Source organism: Phyllostomus hastatus, unplaced genomic scaffold (assembly GCF_019186645.2).
Source record: "Phyllostomus hastatus isolate PE091 unplaced genomic scaffold, TTU_PhHast_1.1 phas_scaffold_21, whole genome shotgun sequence".
Taxonomy (NCBI): domain Eukaryota; kingdom Metazoa; phylum Chordata; class Mammalia; order Chiroptera; family Phyllostomidae; genus Phyllostomus; species Phyllostomus hastatus.
This window is the reverse complement of record NW_025334017.1, coordinates 44,375,960-44,392,013: the sequence shown is the minus strand read 5'-3', so window position 1 is coordinate 44,392,013 and position 16,054 is coordinate 44,375,960. Positions and strand designations below refer to the sequence as shown.

The 16,054-nt window shown below is 58.0% G+C and overlaps 1 protein-coding gene across 1 annotated transcript in view; it reads right to left on the bottom strand.

The window, feature by feature from the left end:
* The window catches only part of TG (thyroglobulin), a 200,618-nt gene extending 185,378 nt beyond the window's left edge, over positions 1–15,240 (bottom strand). Inside the window, exons 1-8 of the mRNA XM_045861238.1 lie at positions 15,108–15,240; positions 13,966–14,074; positions 12,561–12,658; positions 11,203–11,406; positions 10,723–10,882; positions 4,123–4,229; positions 3,517–3,660; positions 3,125–3,310 (exon numbers count right to left, since the gene is read on the bottom strand). Of these exons, the coding sequence (XP_045717194.1) occupies positions 3,125–3,310; positions 3,517–3,660; positions 4,123–4,229; positions 10,723–10,882; positions 11,203–11,406; positions 12,561–12,658; positions 13,966–14,074; positions 15,108–15,174 (1,075 nt within the window). The 5' untranslated portion in view covers positions 15,175–15,240. The remainder of the gene's footprint in view (positions 1–3,124; positions 3,311–3,516; positions 3,661–4,122; positions 4,230–10,722; positions 10,883–11,202; positions 11,407–12,560; positions 12,659–13,965; positions 14,075–15,107) is intronic.
* Between the last annotated feature and the right edge of the window lie 814 nt (positions 15,241–16,054).

The window sequence follows — 16,054 nt, the reverse complement described above, 5'->3', positions numbered from 1 at the left end:
GGAGCCACGCCCTCGGAGGCCACCACGGGGAATGAGTTTTCCAGTGGACGGGACTTCCTCTCCCGGCTTCCACTCGTGGTGGCCCCCGTCCAAGGCCACACTCGTCGACATTGCCCCCTCTCTGAACACCTGACCACAGGCGCTGACTATGCGGTTCAGTGATGTCTCCCCACCATACTTCCCACCCGCCCACCCGCCCGCCCGTCATTCACTCATGCCCACTGGAACCTCGGAACGAGACCTGAGCTGGAAATAGGGTCTCGGCGGATGTGACTACTTGAGGCGAGGTCCTGCTGGATCACAGTGGGCCCCAAACCCAGTGACTCGTGTCCCGACGGGAGGGCCACAGAGGACACAGACAGACACACGGGGAGGGAGCCACATGAGGGCAGGGGCTGGGGGATAAGGAAGCACCGGCGGCCACCAGGACAGGGACAGGGCGAGGAAGCATCTTCCCCGCAGCTGGCAGAGAGGGCGCACGGCCCAGCTGCTGGCACCCTCATTCCAGACTCCCAGCCTCTAGAGCTGGGAGGGGAGGCATCTCTGCCGTTTCCTGCCGCCCAGCGTGTGGCCCTGCGTCACCACAGCCCTAGGGGACTGGTGCACCGACAGTCCCTGTGTTTTTAGGGCCGTGTGGCTGGCTTCCCAGCATTCTCCTGTCGGAATTCTCAACAGCCTTTAATGTTTCATTAGAGGCTGTTTGTGTGGCCGCCTAATTCTTCCCCGTGGGCAGTCTGGTCTCGGTTAACCAGTTTATAGTCTCTTTGAGGATAAAGGGCACACTTCCAATGCTTTCAGTATTCCCTATAATGAATATTGCTCTGTGTTGTAATATCTACCATAGGAAATATGGTATCTCCTATAATATAATGATGCACATTTGGCGAACACACTTAGCACATTCTTCCAGGCCTCTTGACCTTTCCCTGAAATTACTAATTAAATACTGATCAACTCAGTTAACTCCAAACATGGTTGGTTATTCTGTCCCCAAGTATACCCCAGGTGCACTGTAGTCACAGGAAGAAAAATTATTTTAAATTCAAATTCCGGCACCCCAGTTCGTAGGTGAAAGTAAGTCAGACCTGTTTCTCCCTGCGGGGCCGTGACTGTTGGAGGTTTGCGACCACCCACCACCCCACCTTCCTAGGGTCATTCTCTCCCTCGGTTCACACGGATGCCAAGCAGGAAGTCAGCCGACTTCCTCTGCAACCGGGCCACAGAGAAAGAACGGGGACGTGTGTGTGTGGTCATGGTCAGGGAGGGAGAGAGGGCAGCGTCAGGACACGTCGCGCGCCCCTCGGCGAGGCCAGGCCCCCTTCAGTGGCCGCTGCGGGAAGGCCTGGAAGAGCCACAAGGCGCTGCTTCCCAAGGCAGAGCACCCCCCACCCCCACGCGTGCGCGGTGTCACCGACGCAGAAACCCAGCTGCTGGTGCCACGTGGCATTCGTCTCCCCAGGCACAGGACTCGCGTGCCGGGGAGAAAAAGGAGAAATGTGGGATCCGTGCACGAGGTGGGAGCACCCTTCGTTTTAATTTGGAAGCCTGCAGCTTTTCATGTCCGCCTGAAAACTGGAGGGCGCCATATTCTGTAGGCCCTCATGGAATTACGATGTGACCGTAAACACCTTCAAGGCAGAACGTCTCATTTTTCTTTTCCTAGATCCACACCCTTAGCAGCGAGCTACTAGCAACCAGTGTAGAATGCCCAGCACGTCGGGCTGCAGAAATCACATGACTTGAGGGTTTGCTGGGTGCACACCAACGCCCACCTAGAGTAGCTGAGGCTACAGGCAGACCTGCATTCCCCACCGGTTTCGAGCCTTGCTGCGGTCTCCCAGTCTGCCCCAGCAGGACGCCCGCAGCGCCCCTGGGTTCCGTCCTGCGAATCTGACTGGCAGCACCCCTTCGAGACCTACGGGGACGCCTAGCGCCCTTCCTTCCTCAAGCCCGCACCCTTCTCCCCAGCCCACCGCCGTTTCCTCAGCACGCGGTCCCTGGGCTGGGCTGGGCTGGAGAGTGTCTCCCCAAACTCCCGCCCTTCCTGCACCTCAGAACGTGATCTCGTTTGGAAATGGGGTCCTCGTAGATGCAATTAGATAAGAGGAGCTCACACTAGAGTGGAGAGGGCTCCTAGTCCTATACGATGGGGGCCGGCGCAGGAGGAGGAGGAGGAGAGACGCAGAGGCAGACACAGATGATAAGGGCAGAGTTTGGAGGGATGCGGCCACAAGCCAAGGGGTGTCGAAGGCTGTCAGCGGCCACCACGAGCTGGGAAGAGGCTGGGGAGGAGCGCCCCCTGGAGGCTGCAGATGGAGCCTGCCCTGCCGACACCTTGATTTTGGACGTCCAGGCTCCAGGACATGGAGGAGATATGCTCCTGCTGTCCTAGGCCACTCCTTTGTGCACTTCATTACAGCAGGAACGTCCCACGGTCCCTGAGCCCAGTTTAGGACAGTGCACTGACCTTCGATGCTCCTCTCAATCTTTCCTCCAAACTCTCTTACCCACAAAACCCAGCACGGGACTCGCCAGCTTAAATCCCCTCGACCTTCTCACCTGCCCCCGGGATGAAGCCCCTAAGCCTCTGCTTTCATATGAAAGACCTCAATGTCTTACTTAGCCTTGCCTTTCCCCCATCTTCAAGTTCAAGGCCCCAGCCTGAGGATGCCCCAACAGCTTTTCCCTCTATTCTTCTCGCAGACCCAGGGGCCATCAGCCAATCAGTGTGGTCTCCTGTCTACGTCCTCATGCCTTTGTTCCCCCTGCTCTCCACAGAGAGCTCACCCGTCCTTATTTTCCCCCTCCGGGAAACATCTTTATTTCAGAACACGAACCGAGCATCACCTCTTCCACGAAGCCTTCCTGAATATCCCCTTTTCAGACACTCGGGGAGACAGAATCGACCCCCCTTGCTCTGGGCTGCACTCCTCTCTTCTTCTGTACGTGTGAGGCCCTGGGTAAGGGCTGAGCTCCCTGAGGAGGAAACTACGTCTGGCACAGGACAAGACGCGTGCTAGAAGTTAATGATAAGAAGTGCGTTTTCCATCATGGCCAGCTCGAAGGGCCTGTGGGGTATCAGAGCTCCCAGGTCCCGGAGTGAGACCCCCGACGGAAAACCCACCGCAGGTTGGCAACCGGTCCTGGCGCCGCGTCCCAGCGACCTCCGTTCCCTGCGCGTCCACGCACCAGCACGGCCCCGCCCTCTGGCACTGCGCAGGCTGGTAGTCCCCGCTCCGGAGGCAGCTGGGGATGTAGGGGTGGCCGAAGTTGGTCGCTGCAAACCGCTCCACTTCACATTTGGTGGGGCCTGGGGGAAACCCGGGCAGCAAAGAGAAGTCAGTCGATCGCTCTTGCTGACCTCCCAGGCGGCCCTCTGTCCGCTGGGAGCGCGGTCCTGCATCCCCGCCCCCACTTGGCCGGAACAGCCCGGCGGAGACCGCCGAGGCGACTCTAAAACCCAAATGCTTTCCTCCTGGCAGAGGCGCGCACACGTGTTGTCGGCTTATTACTCACATCGGAACCTGCCAGAAAGCACTAGCTGGACTGCCAGGAACCGTCTGTGCAATATCCGGTACAGGGTGGTTTCGGTGAAGGTGGCAGCGAGGTCCAGGCCGGCGAAAATGGTGTCGTAAATTTCGTCCAGCAACAGCTCCACACCTGAGCGAAGACAGCAAGCGGTTCAAGGCACACCCCGCTCCAAAAGGAAGTCCTGATGTCGTCCCTTAAACGGGTATGAAGAGGGGCGGGGCCTCCACTGGCGTCACTGCGCAAGGGGTCTGAACCAGCCTTGCGCGGTTCCCGGTTCCCGAGTCAGGGCTGCTGCGTGCGGCTGCGCAGGCCGCTCAGGACACGGGAATCGGGCCCATCTTCCACCTGCCAACTCAGCGCTGCGTCTGCCAGAAGGGGGCGCCTCTCTCCCGTGCACGCCAAGGCTCCCCCTGGGCCAGAGCAGCCCCATTCACAGCACCATAGATGGAAGGACTGGCTAGCCATGCCTCTTGGACACCCACGGCAGCCTGGCTGCGGAGCGGGCCCACACCGTGACCTCTGCCCTGCAGGTGACCAGGCTGAGGCTCTCGGGCCTGGTGCGTGCCACTCCTCCGCCCAGACGGGGCTCACCTGTCTCAGCCAGTTCTCGCCCTTGGCTGTCGGCACAGTGACAGTACCCAGACACCTCGGGGAACCTGCTCCGGAAGGCTCTGAACGTCACGAACGCATCTGGAAACCTGAAAGGGGAGACCGATGGTCACCGCGTCCTAACAGGCAACTCCTCACGAGTCCTCCCCGTGCAGATACAGGAACATGGCACCACCTCCTCTGGGGACAAGGAATGTCTGATTCTCCAGCTCCTGCCATTCACTCCAGGCTTCCCGTGGTCAGCGCCTTCCGTCCCTAAACTGCTTTAAACTGGCCAGAGCGAGGCTGGCCCCTGCAAGTGAAGCTGTGCTTCGCAGCCCTCAACTAATGAGCCGTTGTCTTCAACCTTGGCCTTCGACCGACTTATACCCAAGCACGTGTCTCCTGGGATCAAGCAGAAAACAGGTGATGGACATGGCCTTCCCTCGTCCCTTCTAGAATATAACTAGAGACGGAGGCCAAGTTTGCCTCGCAACCTCGAGGAACATCCCATGTACTCTCTCCTTCGGGAGACCAAAGGACTTCCGAGCCCTTTACAACTTGTCCAGGAACTCGAGGAGGAGCCAGATTCCCCCACAGGAGATTCCTGAGCAGGACATCTCCCAGTGCCACAGTCTGAAACACACACAGAATCAGCGTGACCTGGCTCACAAGGGCCACGCGGCCTTCCCAGAAGTTCAGGAGAAGTGCACCTAACTTCTCAGGTCTGACCTGGCGAAGGCCATCAGGAGCTCCTTGGAGGGGGTGGGGGGCTCCCCAGCCTGGACGTGATGGGAAACGAGGCGATGTACAGCCACAGGAAGGCGCGTTCTTCCCGCGGGCGGCGGTTTAGCCGCCAGAGGGGCGTTGTTCGGCTTCATACGTACAACAGCGGGAGGTCTGCTGTTCTGCCCTGCGCAGCCAGGTCGGGAGACCCAAGCCTCACACGTCTCCCCCTCCACGTGGAGACACCCCCCCAAACGGTACGGGGGAGAGGTGGCAGCTCCCCACACAGAGACGCCTGGCGCTGTGGAATCTAGTCTAGCAAACTACTGAGACGACATTTGCGTCCGATGACAGGAAAACTCAGAAGGGAATGACAGTGCATCCCCTCAGTGGTGTGTACCCAGCATCACGTATAAAGGACAGATGCAAATGCAAAGTGGCCAGGACACACCACTCGCTGCGCGACCACATGCTGCTGCGACCACTATGTAAATGAGCCAGATGGGAGGCAACACCTCCGTGCAGACACCGCTCAGAGCCCGAACACGCAGCGCAACAAGTATTCAGTAATTTGAATGCACATGAATATGAAAAAAAAAAAAAGCCTAGGAAAGCGCTACAGAATTAGGGATTTTTCCCACGTCGCTGGTCTATTACTGTGTGTACGTGAGTTAAATACAAAAGAATATTCTAGTAAGTGAGTCATGCTTAGTAGAAGCTAAAATCTCACTTTGCTCAATTGCCATGGATTGGAGGTATATGATAAACGTTCGTTAATTGGAACCTGGGATAATTAAATTCTAACAGTAGTCTTAATACCGTAAGAATTACTTGCATGTATTCAGCCACTACTTTGCAAAATGTTTGATATGCATTGACGTGTTTAATGCAACTCACATGCCTAAAAGGCAGGTGGTACTTTTCCGTCCCCATTTTCAAGGGCATCTGGAAATAGAGGTGGGAGCTAGGGCGCAAACCCCAGTCTTGGGCTCCGTCCGGGACACGCCTGTGCCTGCCGCCGGCGCTACCCAGGGCGTGTTCGGCAGCACCTGGCTCCCGCCCCACAGCCTCTGTTCCGTTCTGACACTCTTCTCCATACGCCTGACACCCAGCTTTCCCTGGCCCCCAGCGTATGAAGACCTGCACGCCGGATAAAGGCACAGATGGGTGACCTGGCTGGCCAGAGGTTCTGGAACCCGTTGCAGCGCGAGGCACAGGAAGTCAAAAGCACTCTCGTCCCCCGTGCTGCTCATTCCGCCCACAGGCCCAGCTCCACGCCCCGTCCCAGGGCCAATGGGGCCAGCAGGGTCCTGGAGCCATCTTCATCCCCGTGCCCTAGGGTCCGAGTCCCTCTCTCTGGGGGTCTGGCCTCGTAAGCTGCCCTGCACCGGGCCCTCCCTGTGCCCGCCCTATGGGCACGCCCCCCTTCGTGTGTACTGGAGAGCACCATGGCTTCGGCTAGAGGAAGGGTCTTCCCATCCTCCTGGGAAGACCATCTTAAGGCCACCCACCACCACCTGCCCCCTCCTCGGGCTGGCCTCCCCGCCCTCTGGGGCGCACCCTCTGCACCGTCATCTTTAAGCCCTCCTGGCCATTCTGTGCACAGTGAAGAGAGCGAAGAACTGGAGCCAGGCACACTAGCATCGCAGTCCTGGCCTGACCAGCCTGAGTTCAAGCTCAGACGGTGGCAGGCCTGGAGGCAGAGGAGTCACTGATAAGGCTGCAAAGCATGTAAAATGTCAACGCCAGCCAGGACTCTGGGCCTGCCCATTGGCTCAGACAGCTGCCCCCCCCCCCACCATCCCACCACTGGGTCAGATTCTCCAACTCCTCCACAGATAGTCCCCCCAGAAATCTAACCATCAACTAATAAATGAGCAATGTGCTTGCTTCCCTCCTGTACCAGAGCAGCTCTCCTTACGACAGCAGCTGGTGCCTGGTGCACAGACCCCCTAGGCTGTCTCATGGGAGGGCCACCTGACGACCCGTCTAGCAGGACCTCTCCCCTCAGTCACTCACATTCAGGTTACAACACCCCTCACCCTTTTCGCCGACGGATCTGGATAGCAGGGGCTGCCAAGGCCCGGGAGGTGAGACTGGTTACCAGGGCGGTTTGAGAGAGCACAGTCCCTAAGGACAAGGGCTGCTTTTTTAAAAAACCCAATGAACTGAATTTAAATTCAGATCGCGAAGGCCTTGGTAATGGCAGTAGCTCTTAACACCCTTACCTACCATCTGCTTAGCCGGAATACATTTCCCTAATTTCAGTGTTCGGGCAAGAGCCTATGAAAGGGAGGGAAGAGTCAAAAGAACTAGCAAAGCTTATTCCCCAACACGGCAGGGTTTTTTAAAAGTCACCAGCCAAACAGGTAGGGGTAGCAGCGGCCTTCTTCCAGACGCAAAACGACCTGCTTCAAACAGGCAAATACTATGGCCAAGTTCACGTTTAAGGCATCACCCACAACGGGTGGGCCAATGAGCTGCCCACGGGCTCCCATCCCCCCGGTGGGCCCCTGGAAGGAAGTCAACCGCCTGACGCCACTTCTCCATTTGGATTCCCTCCCAGAACCCCCTCAGATTCAATATCCCGAAATCCAACGTGAGACTTCTCCTTTCCAAACTCCTCGGCTACTCTCCATCTGGAAACCAGGCCTCAGAGTCGCCCCGGACTCCCCCTCTCCCACAGGCTCCCTCTCTGTTCCTCCGCCAAGGTCTGTGGGTTTCACCCCGCCCTCCACCCCCTCTCCCATTATCCACGCTGCTCCAAGTCCCCCCTCTCACCAGGCCCGGTCCAGTAGCCCCCGCGCGCCCAGAGGCGCCTCCCAGCACCCTCGCGGCTTTCCCCAATCCAAGTCCATTCTTTTCTAAATCTAAGGAGGATGATTATTAAGATTTTCCCAACCCCCACCCCAGGCTTCAGATTCTTGGTACAGTCATGGGGAGGGACACACTTATACTAAAGAAATCACTCCTAGCTTACCGGAATTCAAATATAACTGGCCATCCTGTATTTTTTTTTCTTAAATCTGGCAGCCCTAGGTGCTGAGTCTAGACTTCCCAGGCGGCCCCCACCGCAGCTGCCGCGCTGCTGTGGTGGTGGAGTCCCTGGGCCTGGCACGGCCCAGGTCTGCTTATCAGAAAACTCCCCAGTATGCCTGGGCTTCCAGGAACCAGCTACCTGACCCTTCCCAGGACCTTCCTAAATCAAAACCTGCTCCGAGGCATGCTTGCTTACAAAAAAAGGAAAGGATCCCATTTCAGAACAATGTAGCCTTAGTCCTGAACTTTTGCATTTAACTCCACTGCCCTCTTGTGGAAGGAGCTGGGAATTGCGTCTCAACCTGGCACCTGCAAAGTTCTTTGATGCTTAGATTATGAGCATTAATTGTAGGCCTACTCTGTGCAAGGCTCTGCGCTATGCACTGTAGGGGAAACAGAGGAATCAAGGTTGTGCAGGATATTAAAGGACACCAGACAGCCCTAGCACCCACTGAGTGCTCTTCTTAGGGCGAGTTCCTTAACCTCTGGTGTTTCAGGTTCATCTGTACGCTAGAGACCATAATTATCCATCCAGTTATTTTTCTAAGTATTAACCTGGGCTGAAGGATGTCAAATTCCCTGTCTGTAGAAGCACTCACTTAAACTTAAACTGAGCACCAAAGAGCCCCAGTTACTCAGACTATTTGGAGATTTGTGTGTGCTCACAGACAGACCCTTTTCTGCGCCTGGGAGTGGAGGTGGGGCGAATCTAACCTGCATTTGCTAAAGCTGAATTATGCCTAATAACTTCCCCCAGATGCATAACGCTTCTCCATGGTCACAGTGGTCTCTAGAGGGATTCCATCCTATCTTCACCCTGCCCTAACGGGCAAGGAGCTGTGTGCACTTTACAGATGCCCGGGGCAGGGGAGCAAGGCCCCAAGAAGGCACGTGACTAGGTCCCTTTGCCAAGCAGTGTCACAGCCCAAATGGGACCAGGCAGAGATGGATAGAGCAGACCAGAGTAATATAGCAACAGGCCCCGGCAGCCCCCCCAGCCCTGACTTGTGCAGGGCGTCCAGAAGGAGCAGTTCAAGCCCCGTTTCCCTGTGCTGGGGGCGGGGGCGGGGGGGGGGCAGAACACATACAGCCTCCCACCTGGTTGTTCATAACGGGAGTTCCGAGTTCTGCACATCAGGCTGAACAGACGAAACTGCTGATGCTCACAGCCCTAAGGACCCCCCTCGCGCACGGGGAAAGACACCGGCTGTTTGGAAGCTAGTTTCCAAAGGCTTGGGTTCCCCAAGAGAATTCCTGTCCGTGTTCTCAGCCTAATAGTCTTTACTTTTGTCACGGTCGCCCTCACCCTTGGGGGACGCGTTCCAAGAACCCCGGTGGGTGCCCGAAACAATGGAGAGTGGCAAACCCAACCTACACATACGGTTTTTCCTGCCCATACACTCCTATGATGAAGTTTAACTTGTAAATTAAGCACAGTAAAATATTAACACCCATGACTAAGACAATATAACAATTATGATACACTGAAATAAAAGTTACGTGAATATGGTGTCTCTCTCGATATTTTACTGGACTGTACCTACCTTTTCACTGAAAGGCAGTACTTGACGGCTTCTCCATGGCATACCTGAATTGCCAGCATCGCTATTCTTGCGCTTTTTGACCATTAATAAATAAAACCAGGGGTCCGAGAACCCAAGCACTGCGACAGCGCGACAGTGCGACAGTGCCCGCATCTCCATCACCAAACCGGCTCCCGCGTGACTACGGGCAGGCGGAGTGTCCGCAGCGGGAAGACGCGGAGACGCGGCGACGCTGGACGAAGGGATGATCGCGTCCGAGCAGGACTCGCGAGATTTCACCCTACGACTTAAGACTGTCGCGCGATTTAAGCTTATGAACTGCTTATTTCAGGAATTTTGCATTTAATACTTTTGAGCTAAGGTGGACCTTGGGTCACCGAAGTCACAGAAGGTGAAGCTGCAGATAAGGAGGGGCGGGTGTTCTCAGGGCGCTTCCGTCCTCCCTGCCGCCCCCGCGGGCCCTTTACCGTACCGAAGCCGCCGTCCTGAACACCCTGAACAGGCTGATCTGATTCCTTGGGCCGAGATCCTCCACCCTGCATCTCCCCTCTGACCCTTGTTATTGAAATCCTTAAACTTAGCTCTAAGTGCATGCATACACACAATTTACCAAAGCAAGTATAAATATGATCACAGCACCGAGTTTTTTTCTTTTTCCACCCATTTCCTCCTCCTCAGCAGCCCTGACCCTGCCGGTGCCCGTGACCGACACCCAGCGGTGCTTACTCGTCCCCCTCGGCGCTCGCCTAGCTCTGTGCAGACAGCAGCACGGTCACGTACCCGGGGGTGCACATACAGGGGTCCACCGGCTTGTTTGTTCACTAAAGATGAACTCACATCCCATGGTCTGTGCCACGCATCCTATTTCACGCCATCGCACCAGGCTGCAGAACCCTCTCCCCGTCCACCAGTGCGATTCCAATGCGTTGTGTTTCACGCTGCGTTATGTATTTATGGTGGGTGTTTCAGGCGGCTCAGTCACTCTGTTTCCCAACAGTTTTCCCCTGCCGTGAAAACCAGCGCAGGAGACACCCCAGTGCACGCGTCCGCGGATTCTGGCTGGGCCTGAGGGTTCCTGTGTCTGTAGTTTCGCATAGCTGTTGCCAGCTTGCTTTGTTAAAAATGCTGCTGTCACCCCTCAGCTTGTAAGAGTCAGGCCTCTGTCAGTTCCCTCCCCACCAGGCCGCGTATGTGACGCGTCACAGCACCCAGCCCCAAGGTGGATGCGAGCCCTGGCTGGCGATGAGAAAGGACAGGCCAGTGACGGGCACGCCCCGAGGCCAGCCCGCCTTACCTGTTGTAGCTGTGCAGCAGGTCGAAAACCATCATGTCCGTGGTGTTGACAAACTTGCACTGGACGGGCAGAAATCCGCCGTCCGGGGAACACTGGGGCGGCGACTTGTCCCCCACCCCGTGGAGAAGGCGGCGGTTCCTTATCTCACAGCTTCCCGGACCTAAACATTCCCAAAGACAAGCGTTCCCTTCGTGCACACGAACCGGTGCAGACGCTTCTGCAGTCTGCAGACATGCATCCGTGCTGTACACGGGACAGCTGGACACCCAAATAGGGATCAAGGTCATGGAAATCCTGCTTCTGCTTCTAAGAACCAGCCAGCGAACAGTCCTCATCTACCCGATGGAGATACTACACGTGCTAAGATCCTCCTTCAAGGCTTTGATCCCTGTGCTGGGTCCTCTGCCTTGCGGTTGCAGTGGGGAATGCTGCACTACCACCCCCCTCCTCCCCGGGGAGCCGGGACCCGGTGACACTCACATCTCGTGGGCCTCCCCGGCTGGCGGGTCCCATACACCTCCATCCCCTCCGTGTCCACACACCAGCACTGCTCCCGCCGCGCGTCACACTGCACAGGCGCGTACGCCCCCGAGTCCTGACACTGCGGGAGGTAGGTGGCGGCCGTGCCGTTGAGGTAGCCACTCAGCAGGACTTGCTGCTTCTGGAGCTGGCAGAAAGACAGGCCTAAGGGCGGGAGGAGCGGCGTCAGGTCTCGGCCTGGGAGAGCTCAGCTGCCTCCCTGGACGGGGGAGGTGGCCCTCTCCGCAGCAGAGAGTTGCCACCAGGCCGTGGACGCTCCGTGAGCAGGCGGCAGGCTCAGGGCCAGCCTTCTGACTGACCGTCCCCCTTTATCCCAGGAAGGGCCGCTTTCATCCCGCCCCACAAGCCTCCGGGACACCCCACTGCCCCGCTGCTGCAGAGGTGGGTGGGAACGGAGTCAGGCCTGGCTGTCAACAGAGCTTGTCTGGGTCCGATTTTCCCCATGGGCTTGCTGTGCAACCTCGGGGGAGTTGCCTCACCACTCTGTGCCTCACTCTCCTCCTCTGTAGAACTGAAAATACAACTGCCCTCTTCGGCTACAGGAGGGTTAGTGACATGAGCAACACTGCGCCCCTGTTGAACAGGCACCGTGTGCCTGGTGTTCCACGTGTGTGTTAACCCCTCACGCGCCCTGTGAGGCCGACCCTGTGTTCCTGTTACAGACGAGGAACCATAGCGCAGTGCGGGCATGTGGGCCAGCCAGCGTCTGCCAGCCGGAGCGCCGGGAGCCACCGGCTGGGGCACACCGGAGCCCAACACCGAGCCTTTCCCTGGTGGAGGCTTGCTCGGCTCTAGGCTCGATTCCACCGTTCAAAGGTGGCCGCCTTAAGCGGACCTTGGTTTAGGCTTAGCTGTGCCATGCTCTACATGGGGACTGACTGTGTTCCTTCGACCACTCATCACAATCATCGTGTTAACAGGGAAGCTCTAGATCTCAGGGACACCTCGGGGGAGAACACACGCGGTGTGTACCCAGCGGCCCCCTGCTCAGAGGCCTCAGATGTCTGCTCACCGCGGTGTCCTCGGCGCCAGGCCCAGCCCCCGGCACGTGGGGGCTCAGCAGCTCTTTGCCGAGCAGGCGACCTGACTGTCCCACTCGATTTCACTCACAGGAGCCCTGCAGGACACGGGCCTCGGCTGCAGGACAGCCAGCCTAACTCAGACAGACAGACGGCCAGCAGCCCGGAGGGGCACCTGCCCGCTCAGGTGACGAGCCCAATGCTCTCTCCCAGATGTGTGTGGTCCTAGCAAGCTCCCCCCTTCCCGTGGGACAGCCCCGTCCCCCCCTTCACACTTACACGCCACGGGCCGCCCGGGCTGCCTGCTGCCAGGCACCTCCCTGCCATCGGCGCCCACGCACCAGCAGGAGCGGCCGTCACTCCTGCACTGGACGGTCCTGCGGGCAGGAGAGGCACAGCTGGTGGACAGGGCTGGGGGTTCCCGAGGCCGCGGCCCAGGTTGCCTTCCCTCTGTCCCTCCAACCTCCCAAGTGTTAATTCACGTACATTAGGGAGGGGTTGGAGTGGAGGGGGCGGGGCTTGGGAAAGGGAGAGGACTTCTTTCCCATCCTGCCGACCCCCGAAGCCCTGGTCATTCATCCCCCTGCTCCATCTGCAGGCCCTGTAGCAAACGCCTGTCCTGGGGTGCGATGCTGCAGCCACGTGGAGGCTGCAGGTGGCACAGGCAGGGTCCTTCTCCATGGACCGGAGGTGCGGATACCCCGTGGGGGGTCAGAGAGCAGGGCCCCGGTTACAGTGACCCAGGGAAGCACATGCCTGGGGTTCCCCAGGGGGCCTCCCAGGGGCAGCGATGGCTGTACTGAGCCGGGGAGTAATCAGATGTTACAAGAGGAGTTTCAGGTAAAGAGAGTAGGGTAGGCTTGAAACCACGAGCGGCTAGAACCAGGGAAACACTACATAAATGAGGCCAGTGACGCGGCGAGCCATCCTGACTTTCCCGCTGCCCCAGAACCCCCAGGGGGCCGAGCAGGCCCCGCTGGACAAGAAGCATCACTAGCCTCTGGGGCGCATGTGCGAGGGTTGATAAGCGCATTTGGGTGTCTATAAAATGGAGCAGGGAGGACTGTTCTACATTGTCTCCCAGATGGCAGTCCTCCAGAGGGAGTCCCCCAAGTTCAAGGTGACTGGAAGAGCCTGGGAAGATCCATCAGATTTCAGACAAAGGACTCCTGTGTATTCCCCGGTGGTGGTGGTGGTATTTAGCTCGCCATTCCACTCGACAGGGAGAAAGTCCGGGACCCAAGTTCATGATGGGGCAGTGGAAAGGCCCTTTCAGGGGGAGCTAACTGGGGACCCAGCAGCCACCGGCCTGAAGTCCAAGTGGCTTCGGTTCCCTCCACCTCTGGCTTCTTGAGAGACTAAGAGGAGGAGGGGAGGCACCAAGGCGTGAGCCATTCGATCCCTCACACCTGCTATTAAAGGAATCACAGTAAAAGTTCTGGCAGAAAAGGGAGGGATGCCCTGGTCCTCCTGGCTGGGAAGAAGCATGGATTGGGGCGCTCTGGGCCAGCCCCTCCAGGGCTGATTAGGGGAACCGAGAGGCGTCCCTCCTTGTGGCAGTGGCCAAGTCTCAGTACAGGGAGGAGAGGGGAGGGCACAGCCCCGGGGCAGGGGAAATGAGATGATTTCACGTGGCCTCTCAAGACCAGAGAGCCCACGTGGCCATGGCCAGCGTAACCCTTACTGGAAGCTGCCGTCCTCAGCGCACTGGGGAACGTAGTCCGCTCGCCCCTGGAAGGCCCTCTCCCTCTGCAGCTCGCAGGGGCGAAGGGGCTGGGCGTCCACCTGGTACTCTGCGGAAAGACGAGGGACTCGTCAGACAAGGGTGTGGCCCGGACTCCAGGCACAGAGACGGGGCCCCTTCGGCACAAACCCCCTTCGGGCTCTTGTTTCTGGCATTACCCGCCACTGCGTGCCCACCTGCACTTGCGCAACTATTCGCAGTTTTCCCAGCATGACATTAGCTCGTTTAATGCTCAGCACACCCCGTGGATGGGGGCAGAGGGGCGTGTTTGTCCACGTGACACCGAGGCGGGGACAGAGAAAGTTACCTGCTACAGGGCCCCCTGCTGGCAATGGAAGGATTCAGAACAAACGCCTGGACTGCCTGTTCCCACCCCCACACCCCCACACCAGCCCCACCGCCACCAGCGGTGGCTGTGTTAGGTCCGAACACCCCATAAAGGGGCTGTTCCTGAACTTCTCATCCCTCCCTGCAGACGGAGCCGCTGCCTGGCACAGGGTAGAAATACAAATTAGTTAGAGCGTCTCACGTGTCCAGTTTTCACTGAGAACGCAAGAAACGCGTGGGGCTTGCTCAGAGATCACAGCCGCATCAGCCTAGCGTCACCGGCTTCCTTTTCCGGGGAGGGAAGGGGCCTCAGACTCATGCAAGGTCACACGCAGTAAGTGGCTGCGCCAACCAGAACGTAGGTCCACAGACAGGTTTGTTCCTCCCTGCCGGCTGGCCATTCAAATCCCTCTCCTGAACGACCTTGACCTTGAGATAGCTAGGGAAATTTTTTTTTAAAAAGTCAATGTCAAAAACTGGCTCACTGTGGGGTGCGAGGAGTTAGAATCAAACGAGGAAGATCTCACTTCCCATCTTCTGTCCACCGAACACTAGCTCTGTGACCTCAGACAATTGAGTCTCTTCCTCGGTAAAGAAAAGAGCAAAACACCAGCACCCAGGGGATATCGCAGGCAGTCGGCGAGATCACAGGTGTTCACAGGCCCCGGGTGGAGCCTGGCCGGCTGATCTCGGAGCTCTGGCCTGAGGGGTCCCCCCTCCTCCCGCTCCACGGCCGCTGTGGGCTGAGGGCTCACCGAAGATGTTGGCTGACACCATGCAGGCAGCGCCCAGCAGAGGGAAGACCCACAGGGCCAGCGCCATTCTTCCGGGCCCTCCTGGGGGTGAAGGGATGGACGCTGTCCTGCCCCAGCACTCTGGCCAGGGAGGCTTTATGGAGCTGCGGCGCCCTCCCCACTCCCACCCCACCCCGCCCCGCTCTCAGGGAAGCAGCACCGCCCTGTTCTCTCCGCGGGTCACAAGGGCCCCTCCGCCTGCCCTGCTCCCTGAGGACACTCGTGTGGCCAGTGGGGCATGAAAATCCTGCAGAGTAAATCTTGCAGTGGGGGGCAGAATTGGGGTGGCTGGCTTCAAAATTCATCTTCGTGTAAAAAATTCAGACCTCTGTGGCTGTGTGGGCAACAGGCTCAGGGCAACTGGGAAAACGGCAATCCCTCCTTCCCTCCTTCCCTCCTTCCCTCCCTCCTTCCCTCCCTCCTTCCCTCCCTCCTTCCCTCCTTCCCTCCCTCCTTCCACCAGTATTTACTTAGAGCCCGACAGTAGCAGACACTGCGCAAGGCAGTGAGGTGAGGGCAAGGCAGAGAACAAAGGCAGAATCAGTGATACACAATGGAATACTACGTACGCAGCAGAGAGAAAGAAGGAGCTCCTACCCTTTGTGACTGCGTGGATGGAACTGGAGAGCATTGTGCTCGGGGAAATAAGCCAGACCGTGAAAGACAAATACCTTATGACCTCACTTATAACTGGAATCTAATGAACACAATAAACTAACGAGAAAAATAGAGCCGGAGACAGGGAAACATGGAACAGACTAATAGCTGGGGCGGGGGGGCAAGGTGGGAGGAAGGGGGAGGGACTAGTCGGAGAACACGTGCGAGGGACCCGTGGACATGGACAGTGGAGCAGGGATGGACTGTGGGCCAGAGGGGTGGGCCGGGTGGAGGGGGGCAAAAGGGCGAAA